Source organism: Lytechinus variegatus, chromosome 11 (genome assembly GCF_018143015.1).
Source record: "Lytechinus variegatus isolate NC3 chromosome 11, Lvar_3.0, whole genome shotgun sequence".
NCBI lineage: Eukaryota > Metazoa > Echinodermata > Echinoidea > Temnopleuroida > Toxopneustidae > Lytechinus > Lytechinus variegatus.
The window spans coordinates 5,311,424-5,337,465 of record NC_054750.1 but is presented as its reverse complement, the minus strand read 5'-3'; the positions used below and the strand labels follow the sequence as shown (position 1 = coordinate 5,337,465).

The 26,042-nt window shown below is 34.5% G+C and overlaps 1 protein-coding gene across 20 annotated transcripts in view; it reads right to left on the bottom strand.

The window, feature by feature from the left end:
* Positions 1–210: 210 nt before the first annotated feature.
* LOC121424405 (mucin-2-like) overlaps positions 211–26,042 on the bottom strand; it is a 42,873-nt gene continuing 17,041 nt past the window's right edge. For 11 of the 20 annotated variants that reach the window (XM_041620074.1, XM_041620082.1, XM_041620089.1 and 8 more), the window contains 9 exons: positions 24,521–24,697; positions 23,442–23,531; positions 19,666–19,704; positions 18,563–18,601; positions 17,581–17,637; positions 10,899–10,970; positions 5,504–5,630; positions 3,245–3,390; positions 211–2,554 (listed from right to left, as the gene is read on the bottom strand). In XM_041620074.1, coding sequence (XP_041476008.1) covers positions 2,394–2,554; positions 3,245–3,390; positions 5,504–5,630; positions 10,899–10,970; positions 17,581–17,637; positions 18,563–18,601; positions 19,666–19,704; positions 23,442–23,531; positions 24,521–24,697 — 908 coding nt within the window. In that variant the 3' untranslated portion in view covers positions 211–2,393. The remainder of the gene's footprint in view (positions 2,555–3,244; positions 3,391–5,503; positions 5,631–10,898; positions 10,971–17,580; positions 17,638–18,562; positions 18,602–19,665; positions 19,705–23,441; positions 23,532–24,520; positions 24,698–26,042) is intronic. The other 9 variants (XM_041620090.1, XM_041620084.1, XM_041620083.1 and 6 more) reach the window with 9 other exon arrangements.

Below are 26,042 nucleotides of genomic sequence, written 5' to 3'. Positions count from 1 at the left end.
AAAAGATCTAAATAAAAAAACCCAGCACATTTCACACAAAAGATTTTGACAAATATCTTGATATACTGTAGAATAACTCTGAATTATCAGTAAACTTATACATTTTCTGAGTAGCAAGATACAGCAGATCATAAAGATCCCTTTCTAGAATAAAAATATGAACGAGATTCTTTTGTACAGCATTTCATACATTTTAATTGGAAAAACAAACAAACAACAAAGTGCCTGAAAAACACCCGATAACATGTCATCCCTTAATGGAACAATGAGTATTGTACGAGATGGAATTACTGCACTGTACTGTACATGCACCTCTATAAACATGTATATATACATGACAGATTGCAGTCAAATGACCCCTTACACATTTGAACCATCTATAAAGATTCACACACTCAAACCTGCCAACCTTCTACAACACAAAAAGTATTCTTAGAACGAAAAAAAAGTTTTTTTTTTTTTTTACAAAAAGAGTATTTAAAAAAAAATTGTCTCAACGTAACATTCGCCAGCCTATTGTAGTGAGATCAGTGAAGAAATATTGGAAATTACTCTTCTTGAAAACTTTATAATTCACCCTTTTAAACATGGGCTTGTAGGCAAGAATTTACTTGTTCTTTTCATGTAACAAGTTAATACTGGCTGGACAGTGGCTTTTACCGAACTGGGACTGTCGGACCGCCGCTAGTGTCATGCCCATTCAATACATACTCCATGATCTGAAATTCAACAAAAAAGTAAAAAAGCAAATCATACAAAAAAGTATTGGTGTATTCATAGCAAAAAAGAGGAAGAAATACTCTATAAAGGGAACGGTTGGCATGTCTGCACACTTTCATAGTTGTTCAATCAATCTTTATGTGTATGTGTACACCAACGCAATAACAATTCAATTGAATTGCGTACATTTTGTCAGTAAAACAGTGATGAACAAATCATATAAAACATGAATGACTGGTTATAGAGAATCCACTCTCAAGATCATGAACGAAAGACATACACTGCATTGCACACCACCAACAGAATTGCAGTTACCGATGAAACCCTTAAGTTGTCTTTGTCTTTTTAAGAAGTGAAGATATACATATGAAACACAGAAGAGTGCTGCTGACTACTGATTAATGATGTTTCACCAGCGCCCGGCCCGGATGACTGTTACAGACTTCATGACACCACTCTTCAGAGAAAAGTAGCATCGGGAAATTATGGTCACTAGCATCTATGAAATAACTAGGGGGTCTCTTTATGAAGCTGTTTGTAAGTTAAGCTTGATTTTAAGCATGAATGGTGAACCTTTCTTACAATAAACTGAAATACCAAATTTGTTTCCATCCAGAAACTTGTTGAAAATTGGAATTTTTACCAATGGAGATCGGACTCAGTGTGTGGCCACATCGACAAACAAGAGTTTGGATGTTTTTTATATGGCATACATGTGTCATTCAATGTAGAAATGCTCCTCCTGTACACCCTGTTGATACATGGTGGGAGCTTCTTGAACAATCTCTTTACGGTATGGCAAACATACAGTATCCCTATGACACAAGTATGTTCCAATGGCCATTGGAGATTGTTAATGTCCAAAGAACAGTATTTCTTCTGATATCTGCTATTAAAAAGAGCCTCTAATCAGTGGATTGTGGCGATCATGCTGACACAAGAAAATTTCATTTGCTATCAGAGATTGTCCAAAGTCGAAAGAACAGTATTTACTGTTGTTACCTACAGGTTGCATCTTTGAACAAGACGCGATGTATACGCTAAATCAGATGAGACTAGTGTCACACCAGGGCAGTGGTCTAACCTTGTTCAGTACAGCAGCAGTGCGGTTGCACAAGGTGTCTTTGACCACTGTATGGCCAATACTGTCCTTAGAAAGCATCATCTCCAGAACAATCTATCCTCATCATAGACCAAGAGAGGAAGGGACGGATTCGAGATACACTGGATATCTGACGCGGCAGTTGCACAATTTGTCTTCTTTCTTGAATAACACACAATTTTCTTTACATACAGTTACATCTGCTAAAGATGTAGGGTATAGAAAAACTTTTTTTTAGCAAACATGGCTTTGTCCACGGAGATACAGACCAAACGAAACTGTGTAACACTTTTGCTCAAAGTCATCGTCATCAAGAACTGTTCTTGTCGTGCCCACAAGTGTTGCCGTAGGGCCTTGCCCACAAGCATGAGTTGCTATTTTAAGAGGTCCTGGCTCATCATTTTGCACATCCTTGTGATTGTAAATGAATTTGATGTTGCCGATTAATTTCCTTCATTCATCAATTGCCCATGTCAGCAACTTCACATGGCACTGCTTGTGGTAGACCAGCCAATAATAACTAGCAAGGATGAGTTTAGAATGTACAATGAGCATTTCGGAATGTCTCTTGCTATCCACCTCCTCCTCCTGTTGGTGACGTAGGACCAGGAATGGGTTCCGGACTAACCCTGTTCGTTCTGCTCGTTTTCTTTTTCTTTTTGGACGTAGCGCTGCCCGGTTTGCTCCCTGCGCTGTGTGAGGGCGATGCCTCCTCTGTGCTGGGGTGATTCACTGTGAAGTGAAGGGGGGGTAGGAGAGAAGGCAGAAAAATGAAAGAATAAAAAAAGTGAGAATTAGAAAGGGGGACATTTACTTATATTCACCTTTGGTGATATCTTAAAACATAAAGGCAACTAACTCCGCCACTAAATGAAACGTCAGTCAAAACTTTTCTCTTAATCAAGCATTAGATTTGAGTTTGAAAATATCATACATTAATTGTGAATAAGAAATTAGGTAATAGAAGAAAGTACACACAACTTTTATATAATGAAGTGCTTCAAAACACAATAACAGATGAGATAAGAAATCAAATCACAGAATGGCTGAGGGGTTTCAGATCCAAAAGTGATAGAGTCAAAGATACATTACAATAAGTGCAAACTAGTCAACATTAATAAAAAAAAACAATGAACATGACAACAGAATTTGAAAAGGTAAGATAAAAGATTAAAAGCATCAGACAAATAAATGTCTCATGTGTCTATGTTCAATGTTATCATCTTTATGTTATGTTGGTATTTTTGTTTTTGCTGTTCTCTTTAAGGGAGCACCTGTTCGACAAGCTTAAGCTTCTAAAGGTGCAACCCATTTTTTAACCTTTGTACATTTTATATTGTAACATCTGAAATAAATAAATGAATTAAATTAAAAGTTTAAAAAAATTAAATAATTCAAGTATATTGCAAAACTTTTTTTTACCGGGAGTTATTTCAGATTTAGGAATTGGTGGCAGAGGTCCAGGCGTAACTGTTGGGTTGGTTACAGGGGTGAGTATGACCGTCCCCCTTTTCTCGACTTTCATCAGTTCCACATTATTCTGTTCATGATCAGGCAAACACTCTTTACTGTTAATATAAAAAGGTGAAGAGCAAACACGAATTGATTAGTTCTTATGTGGGTGCAGATCTAAAATTTTGTGTGGAGTAAAATTATATTCACGAATATAATAGGTAAATAAAAATAATGAAAAAACAATTTTCGGGGGGGGGGGGGGGGGGCAGGCAAATTATGCATCAATTGTCCAATAACACTACCAGGCTCAATTGACAGCATTTTTTTCGGGGGGTGGGGAGGGGGGTATTTCTTGAGTGAAATTTAAAGTTACCCTGCACAATTTGGCTGCAAGTTTGTGAAAATTTGCAATGAAAAATAGTAGATTTTGAAAGTTCTGGGGTGCCCCTGCCCCCAATGCATAGCAATAATTCAAGGGCTTCAAAAGATTGAATACTGTTTGTAAAGGCACATGCTTCTGTTTGAACTGGTCCAGCAAAGTTTTAAGAGTGTGATTAAACCCGTGCCCATTGAAATCGATGAAATTCCACATCATGTGGTATCAGAACAAAGAAAATACACAAAACTCCATAAAAGGGAAATTTTTGTGTGTTACACAACTATAACAATTGCATAACTTTGTTTAATATTTTGTTTTATTCTTTTATTCCTTATCTTTAAGGGAGAGTGAAAATCACACACACAAAAAAGGATTAGTATTGTAAATTATATATAGGGCTAATACTATAAATACAAAACTCACTAATTTTATAGTTACATGTATTAAAACAAAATAGCAACACAGTGCTTCAAAACTGAGATCAAGAACATGTAAGACTTGAAGAAGTAATAAAAAGAAATCAGTGAAGTATCAATGCACACACACATGGAAAACATCAAGAGTTGAGGAAGATGGTAAACATTAAAAAATTAAGTAACCATTAGAACAAAGAAAACCATGAAAATATTGTAATGACTTTTTTTGTATCTGTTATGCGCATCAAAATTACAATCAACATTTTTTTGTACCAGCCGCAAATAGGCCTTGCCGCATGTATAGGTGGTTTGAATAAAAGGCAGTTTTCGACTCGCCGTACTGCCGCCGTAGAGCAAATGTGACCGAGGTATGAGGAACCCTGATATTATATGTCCATGAGAGTCATCGATCTACACTGAATAAATTCTAAGATAAATGCCACTCGACAATAGAATTTCATCTGCTACTTGCTTTTAATGTAATTACAATCATATGCTTTCGAACAGAATGAATGCTGCGACGCATAGATAATTTTATGTATAATTTCCTCATTTTATTAAACTAAATTATTTATCATGAATTATGAAAAGATCATTTGTGGCATCAAACATGATTCAGAATAGCTTCAGTTGGAAGTCAACACAATTCACGCCATTCAAAGTTAAAATGCTTCAGATTTTGGGAAATTCATTTGACTCGGTCTGGTAACTTGTGAAAATTAACTAAAAAGAATTTTTATTCTCTTTCAAAGTGACTCTGACTAGGACAAGTCGACTCTAACTGAAACTGTTTCAAAATTAAAGGGGAATGAAACCTTTGGAACAAATAGGCTTGTGTAGAAACAGAAAAATCAAAGAATAAGAATAAAGAAAGTTTGAGAAAAATCAGACAAATAATGAGAAAGTTATGAGCATTTTAATATTGCAATCACTAATGCTATGGAGATCCTCCCATTGGCAATGCGACAAGGATGTGTGATGTCACTGATGAACAACTTTCCCTTTGGTGGACTATAAAATACCCTCAAAATTTCTCTTTTTGCTTTTTCTTACGATGATACAAACTCTTTATCCATTATGTATTCTTAAAAAATATGTATTACATGCCCTCATGTAGAAAGAACACATGATCTATGGATAGATGTGATAAAAGAGGCAATTCAAGTGAAATATATACTAAAGTAATGGGGAGAGTTGTTCATCAGTGACATCACACATCTTTGTCGCATTGCCAATTTGCTATCTCCATAGCAATAGTGATCGCAATATTCAAATGCTCATAACTTTCTCATTATTTGTCCGATTTTTCTCAAACTTTTGTTGATCTGTTTCTTTGATTTTTCTGTTTTCACACAAGCTATCTTGTTCCAATGGTTTCATTCTCCTTTAAATTCAACTACAACAGATACATTAATAGCATGTGATACTTACGATCCATTTTTCCCCCCACTGCCCTCAGGAGCAAAACAACCCTTTTTTTTCTTCCAGAGATACCATATCAGGATTCCACAGAGGACAATGACGGCAACTGCCCCACATACACAACCAGCGATGAGACCTGTTTCAATCAAGAAAGAACAAAATTATATGAGGCACAGGAATTTCTCTATTCACTTCCTTATAAGTCTGATACCATAATAAGCATTTATACAGTGCCATCTACCGTATCTAGAAATAATCTATTCTGGGCATAATATTATTATTTTCATTCCTGCTTTAGCTTGAGCTGCAGTCCAAGGAACTCACATAGTACTGCAGACCATATCAATTACACCACACAAATGCACAAACCCTTTCTTTTAATTACCATTAACATAGTTTTGAAACCTAACATATTCTATGACCCTCTACACTGCAAAAACTCTGGTGTTGATTTAACACCAGCCCGGAATCTATCATATATATGTCCACACCAGAGATATATTGAAACAACACCAGTTTGGAATCAAACCGATGCTGTTTTAATACTAATTGGTGCTGTATAAACACCTATCTGGTGTTAGACCAAAACGAAACTGGTGTTGTTTAACACTTCTCTGGTGTGGACATATTTAGATTCCGGGCTGGTATTAAATCAACACCGGAGTTTTTGCCATGTGCTCTTAATTACTGTACATGTAAAAGTGAACCAAAACTGCAACATAAATCCCTAACCTTACACCTAACACTTTTCTTGACATAACCCCAAATCTATTTTTCTAACCTACAACCACAAACTGCATCCCATCTCCAATCCAGAACCTAACCCTAACCTATGCCGACACCTGACTCTAATCCTATTAGATGCAAGACTCATTTAATAATAGAGTCTATGTTCTATAATGCAGTGGTGACAAACATTGCAAGGACTATATCAATGCTGCATATTATTTATTATTATTTAAAACAGCGAATGAAAATTAACAAATCAATCAGTTTAATAGTAATCAAACTGCATTGGTTCATATAGAAGGCTATCAAGTTCAGCCATATTATGTGACCTGCAATAATAAGTCAGCAGGGAAGGTTGGTCTTCAAAAAGCAACAAGTGGAATGCCTTGGCCATCTCACCTGCATCACGCGGTTCAATATAGCAGCAGTGCTGACTTTGAATACTACTCTAACTCGCACAAGATGTTCAGTGATACATGGTTACTCTTATGTCCACTTTTTATGAACTAGACCAATAAACTTACAGAGATATGATGGTTATTCAACAAAAAAACCCAACATGGCCAAAGTTCATTGACCTTTGACCTTTGACCTTGATCATGTGACCTGAAACTCGAACAGGATGTTCAGTGATACTTGATTACTCTTATGTACAAGTTTCATGAATCAGATCCATAAACTTTCAAAGTTATGATGGTAATTCAACAGATACACCCAATTCGGCCAAAGTTCATTGACCTTTGACCTTGGTCATGTGACCTGAAACGCGCACAGGATGTTCAGTGATACTTGATTACTCTAATGTCCAAGTTTAATGAACTAGACCAATAAACTTTCAAAGTTATGATGGTAATTCAACAGATACCCCCGATTCGGCCAAAGTTCATTGACCCTAAATGACCTTTGACCTTAATCATGAGACCTGAAACTTGCACAAAATGTTCAGTGATGCTTGATTAATATTATGTCCAAGTTTCATGAATCAGATCCATAAACTTTCAAAGTTATGATGGGAATTCAACAGATATCCCCAATTCGGCCAAAGTTCATTGTCCCTAAATGACCTTTGACCTTGGTCATGTGACGTGAAACTCATGCAGAATGTTCAGTGATACTTGATTAACCTTATGTCCAAGTTTCATGAACTAGGTCCATATATTTTCTAAGTTATGATGACATTTCAAAAACTTAACCTCAGGTTAAGATTTCGAGGTTGATTCCTCCAACATGGTCTAAGTTCATTGACCCTAAATGACCTTTGACCTTGGTCATGTGACATGAAACTCTAATAGGATGTTCAGTAATACTTGATTAACCTTATGGCCAAGTTTTATTTACTAGGTCCATATACTTTCTAAGTTATGACGTCATTTCAAAAACTTAACCTCAGGTTAAGATTTGATGTTGACGCCGCCGCCGTCGGAAAAGCGGCGCCTATAGTCTCACTTTGCTTCGCAGGTGAGACAAAAATTAGTTTATCTGAAAGACTATTATTCAATTCTTCTTCGTGGCAATTCCATGCTAGAAAAATCAGCCATTTTCACATTATTTTTCAACCTGCTGTCCAAACAAACGAGGAGCTTCAATTTGTTTTGTGGTAATAATATAATACTGGGTAGTCATGTAAAAAAAAACAACAAAAGTATGTTGTACATGGGTGAATTAGAGGTGAGAATGTTGCGTGTAGTACAGAACATTGTTTTAGTCACTTTGACACACAACAGTTTGACCTTTCATTCACACAAATCCAATTTTGTTGTTGTTGGTTATCACCTTTTCACATGAATACCCCTACGACTTTATCACTGACAAAAAATAGAAATTTATTGCTGAAGCATTCAGCCAAGATACTAGAAATAGTGGTCAAAATGTCCCATACGAGACACGCATGGAATCACCCTTCTTCATGACGTCATCAAATTCTGAAGTCGTAAAGTTGAATAAAAGACAATTTACAAGAAATTCTTTGAAACCAATTTTTTAGTACTGCTAGAAAGTTTCACCAAAATTGCACAGGGTACATATCTCATGCTTGGGTGAGCCCCGAATTTCAAACCTTATTATCTCCCCTGTGAAGTTCTCACTGATTTTTTTTCCTACATTCATTCAAGTACATGAGGTTATCATTGACTGTTTTATATCATTTTAAAGCTCAGGATGTGCTTTTTCAAGATCAATGTAAATTTCAAAATCAATTTTGGGCAACTTATTGTTGTTTTGGGGGTGACTGGTCACATAATATAGTACTGAATGCGAAATAATATGAAGGAAAATTAGTCCAAATTATTTAGACGTCATCTTGTCCACTGCATTTCAAAACATTGCTTTCATAAGAGGTAATTTTGCCGACTCCTACTAAAGAGATATACATACTGTATAAAGCATAAGTTGGGGACAATAAAATACACAAGCCATAATAACTCATAATATTGAAGATACTGTAGTAGGACATTGTATGTTCAAGTTGATTAATTTTTACCACTAGGCAGTTAATTTTACACCACAGCAGCCTACATCTACGTGTACATACTTCAATTTGAATAAGAACATGAGCAAACTACACTCAAATATCAAACTAAAGCAACTAACCACAGCAAACCAAAATCTAACATTCACGAGCATGCAAGTACATATGAAAAAACTTCCACAAATATGAACAGAAACACAGGTTAGTTATATTCAATAAAATCAACATAAGAAAAATATAATTTTCACTAATAAAATTTATGCAATTTCGCATCTCAAAAAAAAGAAAGAAAAGATTATCAGAAAATGAAATGTTGTATAACATTTTATAATACTTGGTGTAAGTATGAGCAACATTCAGGTCAAAGACTCATAATTAATAGAATGATTCAGGCAAGAAAATGTGACTATATGTACATATAGTGTTATATGTAGCCATGATTAACGCCATAAAAACTTTTATTCCTAATAAGGGATAATGTCAACACTGGGCAAGCAATCATTTCATGTAGGTCAGAAGCTGTGGATGCAGAAGTAAGTACATGTATTAAGTAAATAGTTTAAAGATATAAATATAAAAAAGCCAAATGACATGACATTTGCTCTAGCGACAATTGCTCCAGTCTTTATTTCGTTGAAGTTGCAGGTTTAGGGTTAGGGTTGCAATCAATAGGGTTTTATGTTGAGCTTCAGATAGGGAGTAGTGTTAAACACCAGGGTTGAAGTTAGTCATTTGACTAGTGCATGCAACTAATAACGGAGCAGTTGTCGCCGGAGAAGATGTCAACAAACCTTCAAAGATACACAAGCTAAAGAATTCAGGAAAGAAACAAACAATAGATAGAAAATGATTCAAAGATTTTGAAAATTTAAATGTACATGTAAGTCAAGAACAAAATTTTGCATTTCTATTCTTCTTTCCATTCCTCTGTATCTTTTTTTTCTTTTCTTTTTTTTTCTTTATTTGTTCTTTCTTTACTTCCTTCCTTCAGCCCCCCTTCAGCTTTCTATCTGTTTTCTTTCTTTCCTCCTTTCTTCCTGGAGTTTTGGGGTTTACCCAACAATTTAAGGAAAAGGGCAGCTTAAATTTCCCAAAGGTTTGGTCTAGTTTACCAATTGTTTTATAAACATTATAGCAAAATTCTTGAATGGTTGTGTATATGCGATTGCCTGACCCGACACAACAACCTGATGTGTAGGCACTAGCCACTGACACTGGTTTAAGTGTAATGAAGTTTTTCACAGATTAATAGCTCAATGGCTCAGGAACTGAGAGAGAAATAGACAAGTAATTACTTTTATTTTGTAAAAGAAATATGTAATTTTTTTATATTTTACCCTGCATCAGAAAAATAAAATCAAGATTTAAACAAGACAAAACATGAAAGAAAGCTGTACTTGTAAACCCAAATGCCACAATGAAACCATTTGAAAGAGGAAATTATGCACAACAACAAAAATGTGTTGAATGATAAATCCACTTTTAAAAGAATATAACTGGAATTATAAATAACGGAATAACATCAGACCAGATTTGGGAAACGAAATCATTTAAAAATTGCATAGATCTGCAATTATATTGGTCAGTGATGCCTACACAAAGTCTAGTATACAATATACTTGTTTCTAGCACAGCCTTAAATGGGTAAACTATGATCAATGCAATAATCATAAAAGGACTATTAAAGAATATGATCACAGTTTTACGGCCACTGCACACCGAACGATTGGTTTGCAACCCGATTTTGGAATAAAACGGGAGTAAAAATTTGATGCATGTAAATATGTTGAGACATGAAATATCTTAATGTATAAATTTCTATTGTATACATATTTTCAAATCTGTGACTATGCCACCATCTTTACTTGAATAAAAGGCATATTGAATATCTAGTCATAATGACAAGGATACCAGGTGGTCACTTGATATGATTTGAAACAAATTTTGCCTTTACTCATAAAGAAAGGCTCGCAATCATCCAAAATTGTTATAGTTACAGTTAGTTTGAACCTTAAATAGAAAGACACTTTTCATTCCCATTTTTAGAAAATAAACAAAATACGATTTGTTCCAAAATCGGATTGTGGATCAGTCTAAAGTCGTGCAGTGGCCTTAACACAGCCCTAAACCGGCAAACAACAATGATCAAGAAACAGTTTATGAATAGAATATGACCATAGTTTTAGAGACTGTATGAATGAAGCTCACCAGCAGATGAAGTTGCTGCATTAGCGCAGACAGCATTAGGGTGACAGGTTGTAGGAAGCACCTCTGTTGTTTCTTTTATTTTAAGAAGCAGAAAAATAAACAAATGGCAGAAACAATGACAAGTTAGCATTATCAAGAAAATAGTTAACCATTTACATAACTGAAAAAATAAAATACAATGGCCCGTATTTTGAAGTCAGGTTTACTGTTGTGGTTTAAGTTTGGGAAGCCAAAAGTATCGAAATTTTGTATTAAGTTGAATGTTTCTTAGACATGTATTTACTGTGGTCTTTTCTGATTCATTGATGGTGACGACAATAATCAATTTATACTTCCTAGACAATTATGAATGACTTGAGAGCCAAATGAGCTGAAATATGATATCTCTACCATTATTGATTTATGTAACAATTGGCTTTCCATACTTAACCACAACTTTAAAACTGAGTTTAAGTTAAACCTGCTATCAGAATACGGGACAAGGACAATACAAGGACACAAAGGTTTGTTTATAAAATCCAATCAAAAATATAGTATTAATATTCCACTTTTCGGAGCGACATCTCTTGCTTTACATTACCCCAGTCGGTCATTGGATCCTCGCATGCCTGCACACAATGTATACACTTCATCCACTCCCTGGGGAGCATTCCAACAAGAATTATAATAAATATAAATTAATATAACAAGAGTGTCGCTAAGGTGAGCACATAATACATCCATCTGTAACACGGAAAATGGAGCTATTGGTCAAGCAAGAAAAGTGGAAGATGGCGACTTCACCTTTGACCTTCTGACCTCAAAATCAATAGAATTGCTAGGATCTATGCTAGTATCATACACACCAAACTATACGAGCCTATGTTAAGTTCAACTAAAGTTATCGCGTTAACAAGGACTGCAGAAGAGTAAGATGAAAACATGTCACTGTGATCTTGACCTTTTGAAGGCTTGCTGGGATCCATGCTAGTATCATACACACCTATTCATATGAGCCTAGGTTAAGTTAAAATGAAGTTATCACGTTTACAACGATTGCAAAAGGGTAAGATGAAATGACCTTGACCTTTGACCTTTTGACCTCTAAATCAATAGGCTTCCTGAGATCCATGCTAGTATCATACACACCAAATTATATGAGCCTAGGTTAAGTATAACTTAAGTTATCACGTTTAAGGACTGCAGAAGGGTACAATGAAAATAGGTCACTGTGACCTTGACCTTTGACATCAAAATCAATAAGCTTCCTGGGATCCATGCTAGTATCATATATACCAAATCATATGAGCCTAGGTTAAGTTAAACTGAAGTTATTGCGTTTACAAGGAAAAGTTAATGGACGGACGGACACCTAGCATGATGCCATAAAATAAAAAAAAATGAAAAACATGACAATGATTCAATGTCACATTTTGCACTCCTAAGTTTTCCATGTACTGTAGAACAGATCTACATGTACATAAAGTCCATATTACCTTGATTTCAAATAGTACATCTGAGTCTGACAACAAGGTGTCAAATCTTGAAAAGGTAATTTCATTAGTTTTAGAACAACAAGATATATAATTAAACAATCCGAGGGGGGGGGGCACTCAACTCTTTAATTGCTGTTTACATGCACCACCACAGGTTTTACAAACCCACCCTAAACAAGTTTTACCCATTTGACAAATTCATACCCTTAGGCCTATTCAAGTATTTAAAAATATTTTTTGACAATTTTTCCCCCTATTAAAGAGTATGACCTATATAACGTGACTGTGTTTTACTCCACAAACATGTCCTTTTCCCCAATACAGCATTTTTACACATTGATCATGCACTATGATAAAAAGGGAACCTTTTGTAAACATGTTATTTTGGTTGCACATGTGTAGTTGAGTGAACCCCTCCCTCCCTGGGACAAACAATTGTGCGATTTGAAAGGGGGGAAAAATGCATGATTTGATTTTTTTTTTAAAATTGTGAGGTACTGAGGAACAATGTACATATGTATGGAATTTGAGAAAGAGCAAGTTATGGATACATGTATGAATACAGATGGAGATGTTGCAGGGTCCCGTCTTACAAAGAGATCTTTGCAATTGATCCAATCAACTACAACTTTGGAAAGCCTGCAACGTTATCAACTAAAATGCATATATTTGTTCAAAATATTTTCTAGAAATTATGTCCATTCATAATTTAGAGTTTTCTTTAATATTCAGTGTGTTAAAAAACTGTTTATCTTTGTTTCGAAAAGACATTTTGCATGATGACACTGATGGATTTCCATATATACTTTAAGTTGATTGGATCAATCGTAATCCTTTGTAAAAGACAGGGCGCCCTGGAATGGGCGATGGTCAGTGATAGGTGTTTGCAGTGAAAGCTGTTCATGAGTAAGGCACAATTTTACACATGACTGAAGTCACTGGATTATGAAGTACACATGTACGAAAAAAGGAGATATCTGTACTTTTGTACAATAAAATGTGCACTTCTCAAAAGAAGTAGTGTTGTAGTGTAATTCAAAATGAGCTATATTAATGTGCTTAAAATGATTGAGACCCCTGCATTGTAAAAACAGGGCCCCGTATTAAAACTGATACCAGTTGGTGTCCCTTTAGCACTACACCGTGGTGTTAAATTTACACCCTTGAAATTGAACATTACACCAACCGATGTTTTGTAAAAGTAACAACCAAAGATAATAACACCGACACATGTTAAAATTAAAAAATCAACGCTGGATTATATGACATCACAAATCAAAAATTTAAAATTCAAATAACTTTATTAATCTTTCATGGATTTCCTCAAATCGTCACCAATATTTTCAATAATTTTTAAAAAGTATTTTTTTACAATAAGCTTTTCATCAGGTGAATTTCCCATTTAAAATTCACACAACTGCAGCTAAAACTAAAAGCCAAATGACAGAATTTACTACACATAGACCAACACAGAAATCAACATCATAACATGGAAAGTAAGCAAATCAGGATCTGATCAGGTCACACACTCATTATTCATTTTAAGAAATCAATATTTCACCTTTCCATACATTGAATAAAAACACTCACCATTTTCCAAGCTACATGTAACCCTTCCCATGTTATTTGCCCATCATCTCCTTTTAAAACAACTAGTTTACGCTTACATCAACTATATACAAGCAACACACAGTGACACGCTTATTTATGATTATATATCCCGGGGGGCCACTTCCATTCATGAATGGATACCATGCGCGACCATGGGGTCTCGAAAAGCACCCTAAACACGTAATTTCCATATTCTGAAATTGCACCCCTTATTCGTGTGAAACCCTACCCTTAAGTATTGGAAACAAAACGATACTCTTGGCAAATATTCCCTGAAATGAACCCCTAAACAAGTACAGGAATGTTTTATTGTTTCGGGTCCTTCGGTCGTCGGCTTTACCTTATTTGGTTTAGTACGACCCCACCTTCTACACCTCGCGCAAATCGGACTCTAAACACGAAGTGTTGGGGCAAAAAGGACATCCTTTTTTAAAACATTTTAATTTTGTTTTATCATCCCCGCAAATTCGACCCTAAACACGTAATTTTCCTAGCGAAATAGATACCCTTTTTTCATTATTTTTGTGTTTTTGACACCCTTATCACGTTACGTACGTAACGTGCCCTATCGTGAAAAAGACATCCTTTTTACGTGTTTTTTTGGGTAGCTCATGGTATCCACGCGTCAATGTAAGTGCCCCCCCCCCCGGGTTACATATGTTTCTAAAAAGCAATATCAGTGTGTCCAATATTAATTCAAATCACCAGTATTCACATGGATATCAAGCCACATAAACATTTCACTATATATACTGTATAATGATGTTACAAAACAAGAAATGTTGAAATCAAACATGTTTGTCAGATGCAATATTCTACGAGGTGTGATAGATTTAAAAGAGACAAAAGACAAAAAAGGGGAAAATGAAAATAAAGTATTTTGAAATGCAAAGATACATAATAACACAAAAACATGTAATTAACTATAGAACAAGAAAGTATTACTATTCCCTGTATCAGTTGCTTATGGAGAAAAGCAATGGAATTTGAAAATGGAGAATCTTTGCATGCTTTCTTGGGGGATCATAATGATAAGTGAATCTAGATTTCTTTATTGCACCGATAATCGTTTCTTTAGATGCTACCTAAGAACTACAGCCCTTTGAAATATTGTAAGAGAAAACCAAAAAATTAATCAGGGTTGGCGGATTTAAATCACGTTGATTTAAATCGTGATTTAAATCGCGATTTAAATCACCATGATTTTTTTTTAAAAATCATTGATTTAAATCACTTCCATTGAAAAATGTACAAATTTTGGACAAAGTATTTGTTCAATGCAGTTTTAATTCTTTTAAGTCGACTGAAAAACTTTGAATTAACTTTATATCAATAAAAGATCAACAAAGTCTTCATATCTACTTAAAACAAATTAAAATCAAATTAATAATATCAGGTAATTCCTTAAAACTACATGTACAGATGTATGTTGTCAATAGGTACTCATTTCTTGTAAATTATGTTGAGTTTTTCTTCTGAAATTTTACATTCTTTGTCAGTTATTATTAGTCAATTTCTTTCTTAACATAAAGTTTTCACATAATCCAAAGACTTTTCAGAGAGCAGTTTGTAAAAAAAAAATATAATATATAAAAGTCAATGAGAAAAGGTTTGTTGGCAGTTTTCCAGTTTTGATCCTTCGCTTACACATAACTACTTCTGTCATGTAAAATAAAAAAAATGATACCTGCATGTAATCAACATAATTATTTAACATGCCTCTTATTTCGTATTGTTACATTTATCATACATTTGATGTTTTAAATAACATAATTATAAAAATCACATTAACATAATGTAGTGTACAGTCATAATTTGACTGTTGAGAAAAGCTTTCTCTTATAAACCTTTTAAGTCACTGCAGCCCATTTTATGTTCAGTGCTACAAATAATGGAAGTTTTGTATCTGCATGTAATAATGGAAAGAGACTATAACAACAATTTGCAAAACTCAGAATAAACATTTAACACTGCATTTTAATGTTAAGATGCAGGTACTTCAGTTACAATCATTGGCAGTTGTAAGCTGTGTCTCATTTAAAATAAAATACTTCTTTTTGTAATACATATGTTGTAATTTAAGCAGTTTTGCAGTTTTTATCCTTTAAGTTAAAAGTAAGTAGATTATTTTTCATACTTCATGGATCAAACAGATTTTTTTGTAGAGAATATGGGAATAAAAATTGTAGATTAATGAAAAAAATCACAGTAACAGAATGTAGTATAGTCACCCTTTGACTAAGCTATCTCCTATATTGTTCTCCAAAACTGAGAGTTTTGCATCTATATCTGTAGCAAGAGAAGAGCTTTTTATCAAAAAGATCCTAAACATATACAGTTGTAGTCTCTCTTTGACTATTGTAAAGCTGTGACTAATTGAAAAAAATCATTGATTTGAATTATTTCTCTTACAATATACATGAATATTAGTAATTGGCAAAGGGTTTGTTGGCAGTTTTGATAAGGGATTTTTTCTCTTGGATTTTTTTAAATATTTGAATAAAAAATCCCAGAGGGGAATTTTCTCTACTCACTGGGAATTCCATATGGAATATTCCTTCATAGGCCTATGTATGATAGAATTAAGTTCAGATACATGATTCCTCAAATTTATTTTCAACTGTCCATTTTTACTGGATTTTAATTACAAAATATGTGGTTAAGAACAATATTAGGGGTGAAATGTATAACATCAATATTGATGTCATTGTAAGAGTAAGGGGGGGGGGGTAATTACCCTTTTTTTCGAAGGAACTTTTAAAAAATAAAAAAAATTGCCAACCCTGAAATTAACTCAATGTAGTTGCACAAATGTGCAAAATTAGCATGAGACATGCTTAAAACAGGAGGAAATGGGGGGGGGGGGGGGTGCTTCAGCCCCCACTTTTTCCAAAACTGTGTACAAAAACGTAAAAATGACCATAGGATTGAGGATTGTGATTTTTTGCATGATCAGCCCCCACTTTGAAAACCACTTCGCTGCCCCTGATAAGTAATAAATGTTTTTTAGTGCAATGGACAGAGTATTTCATAAGGTGAAAGATGAAATGATCCATTCAACGAATGAAAAGAACATTATATGACACCTAAATGTACATTTTTTTCATATGAAATTTATGAATTTCGATGAAAAATGTGATAATGCAGTGCAAGCTCATTCTGTTGATTGTTGTGTACAACAAGCGCGCTTCAAACATGAGTGGTTGTGGTGCCTGCTGTCTTGGTGCACGCATGCAATGGACAAATCCAAAATTGCACAGTTGATGACGTCATTCTAAAGTGGTCTGAAGGATCAATATCAAACAACCAATCAATCAAATGACGAGGATCTATTTAGGTGTCATATAATAATTGCTAATATTTTAACAAATAACAATTTGAAAATGGAATAGAAATGAAGATGAAATAGCAGAAGCAAGAGTGAACAGTAAAGTACACAAAATATATACAAAGGACAATCATTCAACCAAGAACAGTATATATTTTTTTGTAATACATAAATATAATGATAAAATGAAGAGTGAATAATGTTAGTGAATGAAAAATTAAAATGTACTAATTTCTTTTATTTATTGAATGATTATATTAAAGCTCACCCGTCGTTGTTATATGAGGAGTCTTTTCATTTATAGGGGATGTACCTTTGGGTAAGCCTGTTAAAACAGAACAGTTATTGTGGTGTACACATAATGAACAGAACAGAATAGGTCTAATATAAATACAAGGGATAAACACAACATAAATTGAAATAACATTGTGGATAAGTACATTGAATTCAACTAGCTGGATTCTCATGAATTGAATAGCAATTGAATGCAAATTTGACCTACAACAAGATTGTTACCAATTTCTTGTTTGAAAAACTTTTAAGTCCTTTATTTTCGAGCAATGCAATGCAAGCAATGGCAAACAATATTTCTGCAGTGTCTACCAAATCTGGATCATGCATCAATTCTTTAGGTACTTCATGATAAAAAAACATTTTTATTCATATCTACAATAAACCTGTTGATCTTGCTATATGTATAATGGTATGGAATAATAAATAAGTCATTATATTTGAACAGGGATTATTTGTAGGTTCTCACTTTATAGCACGATAGAATAGGCCGTAGCATTAGGCACATCTTTAATACACACAACCCATTTTTGCATGCCTATTCCCTAACTTTGACATACATTCTTGGTAGACTAAAATTCTTGTTCTTTTTAACAGGCATCTGACAAATTCTGAATGCAAAGTCATATATAGTCCTAAATATAAATCAACATTATGATTTAGTTTACAGAAAAGAAGTCACTGGTTTCATGCGGGGAGGGGGTTCTATCTCAGCACAGGAACCAGCCAAAAAAATATGTTTTTTTTTTTATTTTTCAGCAGCTGCTTTTCACAAGTTACAGTACTTCCTAACTCTGCAACATTGCTATGTATGAATGGGGATTTCCACTTTTCCAGTGCTCCTTTTTAGTTTCCAGGGTTAAATTACCCCAGCCCCCAAGAAATATTCCCCTAAAGCAGCTTTGTGAAACATAACTAATAGTATAATTATCTTTAAACAATGATTAGCTTGTAAGTACCTGTTGAAAATGTTTCCGATGGAGGGTTCGAAGAAGTAGCTACACATTTATTGGCAACAGGACAAAAAAGAAAGAAGCCAGAACAACATTATCATCAAACAAAGTACACGTACATGTAAAAAGAAAAGCAGTATTGGAGAAAAAAAATTGAGGGAAGTGCAAGTAGAAACATGTATAATCTAAAATGGGTTTAACATGAAGTATCAAATTAAGTTTCAATAACAGATTACCAGAAAATCACACCCATTGTCTCAAGAGTCAAGAGTAGAATATCAACATTAACAGATATTGCATCCATATTGACCCTAAAAGATATCAGAATTAGTGTCATGAAAGTAGGTGCGTTTGTTAATCAAACTTTCATGGACAATATTTGATTAAGATCATAATAAACGCTTCCCATAACCAGCGGCTCATACCCCTCTAAGCGACATTGCCCTAGGCGGCTACGCCCAGCCACTCGATGTGTTGTGAACTGGCAGACGTCTACGGTACATGTTCGGAAGGGGTTATGACGGGCTGCTAATTATTTTTTTCTCGAGTCTTTCTCTGGCCTTGTCATCATAACAGACATCAAATATCATGTTAGCTATAAATATAAAATAAACCAAAACTGATTTCCCCGTGAATAACCTTCGTTCAGGGGGATATGGCCTTGTTTTTTCTCTGGCCGAGTCTGGCTCAGACCTATCACTTTTGCTTCTATCCTGCCAAGAAAAGGTGTGGTTAATAGACCGCTACTTACGAAAAAAAAATGTAAGTCAACATTTGATTTAGTTTACAGAAAAGAAGTTACTGATTTCATGTGGGAGGGGGTGCTATCTGAGTTAGCACAGGAACCAGGCAAAAAAAAAGAATTATTTGTTTTTAATTTTTCAGCAGCTGCTTTTCACAAGTTACAGTACTTCCTTGCTCTGCAACATTGCTATGAATGTGCTATTTCCACTTTTCCAATTCTCCTTTTTAGTTTCCAGGGTTAAATTGCCCCCAGCCCCCTTTTAATCCCCCCCACCAGGAACAAGTCCTGTATAATTTGGAAGCAGCTTTGTGAATCATAACCTATAGTATAATTATCTATAAACAATGATAAGCTTGTAAAGTACCTCTTGAAAGTGTTTCCAATGGAGGGTCTGAAGAAGTTGCTACACATATATCAGCAACAGGACAAACAAGAAAGAGAGAACACCACACTATATTATTATCGAACAAAGTACATGTAAAAAAACACATTGGAGAAATAAAGGGAAGTGAAAGTAAAGCAACATACACATGCAATCCAAAATATAGGATTAATATGGAGTATCAAATTAAGTTTCAATAACAGATTACCAGAAAATCACACCCATTGTCTCAAGAGTCAAGAGTAGAATATCAACATTAACAGATATTGCATCCATATTGATCCTAAAAGGTATTAATTTTACAAAACCTATATATTTTTGCTATTCACTGCCATTCACTGCCATTGACTACTCAGATTGCATTCACCAATATATTAATGAATATGTTAAAAGTTGACTTGAATTTGAATGAGGGAGCTTTGGAATTTAAAGATCCGCCAGTTAATATTTAGAGGCATGGAGTTTCAGAAGAGACCACCCCCACAAAATGTCAGGAAACAATAAGTCATTTTAGAATTACAAGGCTTCTCACAGAGCACAAAAATACGGAAAGGTAAAAACAAATTCATTATGATTCCGTATCTATGAATCTGGGACTTCAAAGTAATAAGATGAACAGCATCAGACAAAGTGCAAAGAAAACAGATAGTCGTACATAAACAGGCCAATTTGATGTTTCAAATCAATATGTTAGAAGTGCTACCAACAACAATAGATTCATGTTTTGCATGATGTTCAAACACTAGGAGGCCTGGTGTTGTGACTATCAGATAAAATTGGTTCAATACAACTTTTTATTCAAGCATTCAACATTTGAAGAATTTAATCCCGACATCAAATCAATCATAAGCACGTGATCATAGTTCATGACAACTTGAAGCTTTCAAGCAATGGAGCCATCATATGCGTCTGAAATATACATTGTATTGCCTGCTACCCACTGTTGGTAGGTAATACTATGCGCTCATTTTTATAGTAACAAGTAAATTAAAATCTCATTGTAATAATTGATAAACTGAGACAGTTGAATGGAAGAATTATTACAATCCAGGTGCCTCTTATTGATTTTGCAACGGGGGGGTGAGGGGGTTGTTTCACAAAAAATATGGAGAATGAAAAAGATAGGTCGTCTGTTCACAAGAATATCACTATTGAAGTATGAAAAGAATATAAACTAGCACATCAATGATGTGAAGCTCATCCGGCATCTCGCAAAGAAATTAACACAACTTTTAATTTCAGCCCAGTTGACAGTGAAGTCAATCATATTGGTGACATAGATTGAGCATGGAGCTATTAATAGCTCCATGGATTGAGGAAAAAAAATTGTGATGAATAAATGACAGAGAAGAAGAAGCAATTTTGTGATTTATGAATAAATTTTTCATAAATAAGCATAAATAATTTTCTAGTCAAAATTTCTAAATTCTGTGTAGAACCTTGGTGATCCTCATGTAGCTCTCAGATGGAACAAAAAATTCAAAATCGGTCAACAAATAAATAACAAGTGGAATGCCTCTGGCTGTCTCACCTGCATCACGCGATTCAACATAGCAGCAGCGCTGACTTTGAAAACTACTATAACTCGCACAAGATGTTCAGTGATACTTGGTTACTCTTATTTCCACATTTTATGAAATAGACCAATACACTTGCAGCTCTAGATAGGATGGTAATTCAACAAATACCCCCGATGTGGCCAAAATTCATTGACCTCACATGACCTTTGACCTTGATCATGTGACCTGAAACTTGCAAAGGATATTCAGTGTTACTTGATTACTCTTATGTCCAAGTTTCAAAAGTCAGATGGATAAAATTTCAAAGTTATGGTAATTCAACAGATACACCCATTATGGCCAAAGTTCATTGACCTTTGACCTTGGTCATGTGACCCAAAACGCGCACAGGATGTTCAGTGATACTTGATTACTCTTATGTCCAAGTTTTATGAACTAGACCAACATACTTTCAAAGTTATGATGGTAATTCAACAGATACCCCCAATTTGGCCAAAGTTCATAGACCCTAAATGACCTTTGACCTTGATCATGTGACGTGAAACTCATGCAGGATGTTTGGTGATACTTGATAAACCTTATGTCCAAGTTTCATGAACTAGGTCCATATATTTTCTAAGTTATGATGACATTTCAAAAACTTATCCTCAGGTTAAGATTTTGATGTTGACTCCCCCAACATGGTCTAAGTTCATTGACCCTAAATGACCTTTGACCTTGGTCATGTGACATGAAACTCTAATAGGATATTCAGTAATACTTGATTAACCTGATGGCCAAGTTTCATGAACTAGGTCCATATAATTTCTAAGTTATGATATCATTTCAAAAACTTAACCTCAGGTTAAGATTTGATGTTGACGCCGCCGCCGTCGGAAAAGCGGCGCCTATAGTCTCACTCTGCTATGCAGGTGAGACAAAAAGCATTTTTGTGAGTTTTGGAAAATATGCATAAATTAGCATATTTAATGAGTGTCAAAATTCTGTGTAGAAAATTTGTATCCCCAACTAGAGCTATCATATAAAGCAAACAAAATTGAAATTGATTAACAAATGAAGGAAAAAAGGCATTTTTTGGTGATTTATGAATACATTGTGCATAATAGCATGAGTAATTTTCTAGTCAAGATTTCAAAATTCTGTGTACAAGTTTAGTGAACCTCATGCAGCTCTACCAGATGGAAGAAAACAAAAATCAAAATCGGTCAACACATATTAAGAAGAAGAGGCATTTTCTGTGATTTATGAATAAATTTCACACAAATTAGCATAAATAAATTTCCGGTAAAAATTTCAAAATTCTGTGCAGATGTTGGGTGAACCTCATGAAGCTCTACCAGATGGAAGAAAAAAATCAGAATCAGTCGACAAAAAAAGAAGAAGCAATTTTTTGAGAATTTTGAAAAATGTGCATACATTAGAATATTTAATAAGTTTCAAAATTCTTTGTAGAAATTTTAAATCCCCCATCTATTGCTATCATATAAAGCAAACAGAACTGAAATCGGACTTGAAATGACAAAGAAGCATTTTGAAATTGTGGCCCTTTGGGTCGGATGATCTAAAAATAAAATGAGCATGAAATAGAATGACACAAAGTCCACAGCATTGGATGCTCATTTCAGAGTCTGCAAGCACAGACTAATTTTTTACACTTTAAACCAATTATACCATGTCTAGAATGAAGACTAGACTCCAAACTTTCTGTCTGTGTCAAATAAATAATTGGTCGAGCCAGCCACAGTACATAGTGAATCTAGTCTCACTACTTCAGACTCTGCATTAAGCACTGTGCCACTTGCGCAAATCAAGGGTCTGTGCCTGCAGACTACCCTTCTGATTGGTCTTGATGTCCCTCTGATTGGCTGTCAAAATTTGTTGTAAAAATAAAAATGAATTTGTACTAAATCATAGAAATGTATCCTTCTGAAGAGCAGCCTTGCCCTAAACATATTAAGACTTCAGGCATGAATTTTAAATAAGCACTTTTTATTGAGGAAAGCCTTTTTTCACAAAAAATGAAATGGAACTCAAAATAAATGTTTTATAGAGATGAAGCATTTTATCACTTTTTCTGATGACAAATGGATAGTTTGTGCATGAAAAATAACAAAATGCAATGATCCGTGAGAATGAAATTGGAGATGAATTAGTTTTCCATTTTACCAGTGATACCATTACTTCTAGTCGGCCCAAGTGATGTGGGATTGGAAAAGGTCCCGTCTGATGTAAAAATACCTGTATTGGTAGTACTACTACTAGTATCCACGGGGGGCGTGCCATCATCATATGTTGTTGTACCAACAGTAGCAATATCTGTGATTATTTCTGGGTTGCCAGAAAATTTCAAATAAATTGTATTCTATAATCATCATACACTGTATATCCATTTAATTAATTCTAGACACATGTTCGTGTCCCATCAATTGAAGGTGCACATATAAACACAAGAAAATATACACAGTAATAGTGGAGGCAGAACAAGGTGCCCTGGCAGGGTAGTTTGATACAGGGGGGGGGTATAGCCTACAAGTTGATTAATTTCTTTTCATTCAACAAATAAATAAGATCTCATTCAGTAATACATGTACATTATCCAGTACCATACAACTTTTTAACCCCCTCTACTTTATTATTTCTTCTTCCGTTCCTAATTGTTTTCTAAATGCTTGAGGGGAAAAGGGGAAATAAGCAGAGTATAAGAGAAAAAAATATTCTGATTCCATATGTTTGACTACTATTTTCATACTATTCACCATTATGAGATCTCAAGATCTCAATATCAAAGTCTATCTCCAAATACCAGTACTACAAAAGATGTTCCTTGAGCTTTTGCATCAATCACAACTCATTTTTTAACACCATGTTACGAACAGGGCATTAAGCCCCTTTTCACCAAGAAAGGGAATACATACATGTAGTGACAAAAAGAAATGAAAAAATGTTCTATGATTCTCTGACTTATCACTAAATATGGATTATTCGGTAAAAATGACAAACTCCACTTAATAAACACCTCTTACATATTTTTCCAATGCCAGCAAAGAGGCAAACTTTCTATCCATGATTTTAGGCAATGTTTTCGATATGAATGGCTTTAATAAGCAGTGCACAGCAACACTGGCAGTGAGGAAAGCTTTTTTTTTCACCAAAAAATGAAATGGAACTCAAAATAAATGTTTGGAGATAAGCATTTGATGAAAACAATTTATTTTATAACAATTGGATAACTGGATGGACTGCATGTGGATGAAGTATGAAAAAAATGCAATGATCCATGAGAATGAAATTGGAGATGAAATAGTTTTCCATTTTACCAGTGATACCATTACTTCTAGTATATTCCGTCGGATCAAGTGATGTGGGATTGGAGAAGGTTGTCCCGTCTGATGTAAAAATATCTGTATTGGTAGTACTACTACTAGTATCCACGGGGGGCGTGCCATCATCGTACGGTGTTGTACCAACAGTAGATGCAATATCTGTGATTATTTCTGGGTTGCCAGAAAATTTCAAATAAATTTTATTCTATAATCATCATATATCCACTTAATTAATTCTACATGTACACACATGTTCACATCGCATCTATTGAAGGTAGACATATAAACACAGGAAAATATACACAGTAATTGCGCAGGCAGAACAAGGTGCGGTAGTTCGATACACGGGGGGGGGGGGGGGGGGTATGGCCTACAAGTTGATTCATTTCTTTTCACTCAACAAAAAAAATAGGATCTCATTTAGTAATACATGTACATTATCCAGTACCATACAACTTTTTTTACCCCTCTACTTTATCACTTTATTTCTTCTTCCATTCCTTCCTTATTTTCTAAATGCTTGAGGGGAAAATAAGCAGATTAAAAAGAGAGAAAGAGAGAAAAAAATCTGATTCCAGATGTTTGACTACCGTTTTCATACTATTCACCACTATGAGATCTCAATATCTGCCATCAAAGTCTATCTCCAAATCAGTGGTATTACTAAAGATGTTCCTTGAGCTTTCGCATCAATCACAACTCATTTCTTAATGCCACCTTCATCAGATTACAGCAAATAAACAGGCCAGAAGTGGACCTTACACTGATAGCAGAGTTGTACAAATTTTACGAAAAGGGCACAAAGCCCCTTTTCACCAAAAAAGGAATACATAGTGACAAAAAATATGGGAAATATGTTCTAAATCCATGTCAAATTATTTTTAAGACCAGTTTTCATCAAAAAGGTATATATAATGACAAAAGAAATGAAAAATTCAAATGTATATGCAAGTCAAGTAATTCTTAAGATTCTTAGACTTATCACTGCAATATGGAGCATTCTGTAAAATTGACAAACTCCACCTAAGCACCTCTTACATATTTTTCCAATACCAGCAAAAAGGCAAACTTTCTATCCATGATTTTACACAGAAATTTTTTTATTATGAATGGCTTTATTAAGCAGTGCACAGCAAGCAAAGACTAACATAGAATTGACAAAACATGTACAGTACATTCACTGGTTGAAGGTGCATCTTTGAAAACAATTATTTTTCCAAGCATCCATTGTCAAAACATTATTCTACCTTCATTTAGTACCTCCAGGGTATCGCATGGATAAATCTAAGAAAACTTGTTAATGGTTCTACACGTAAAACAAGATGGGGAAATAAATATGTACATGACAAACATTGACTGGACAATACAATAGTTACAATACATATATTTACAACAGCTAGGGTTAAATGTGAATGAATGGCTGGTAGCAAACCATTCACCAATATTCTCTCCAACTGAAAGTTAAAAATAAATACAAACCTATACAACATATACATGTAATAAAATTTTTTAAAAA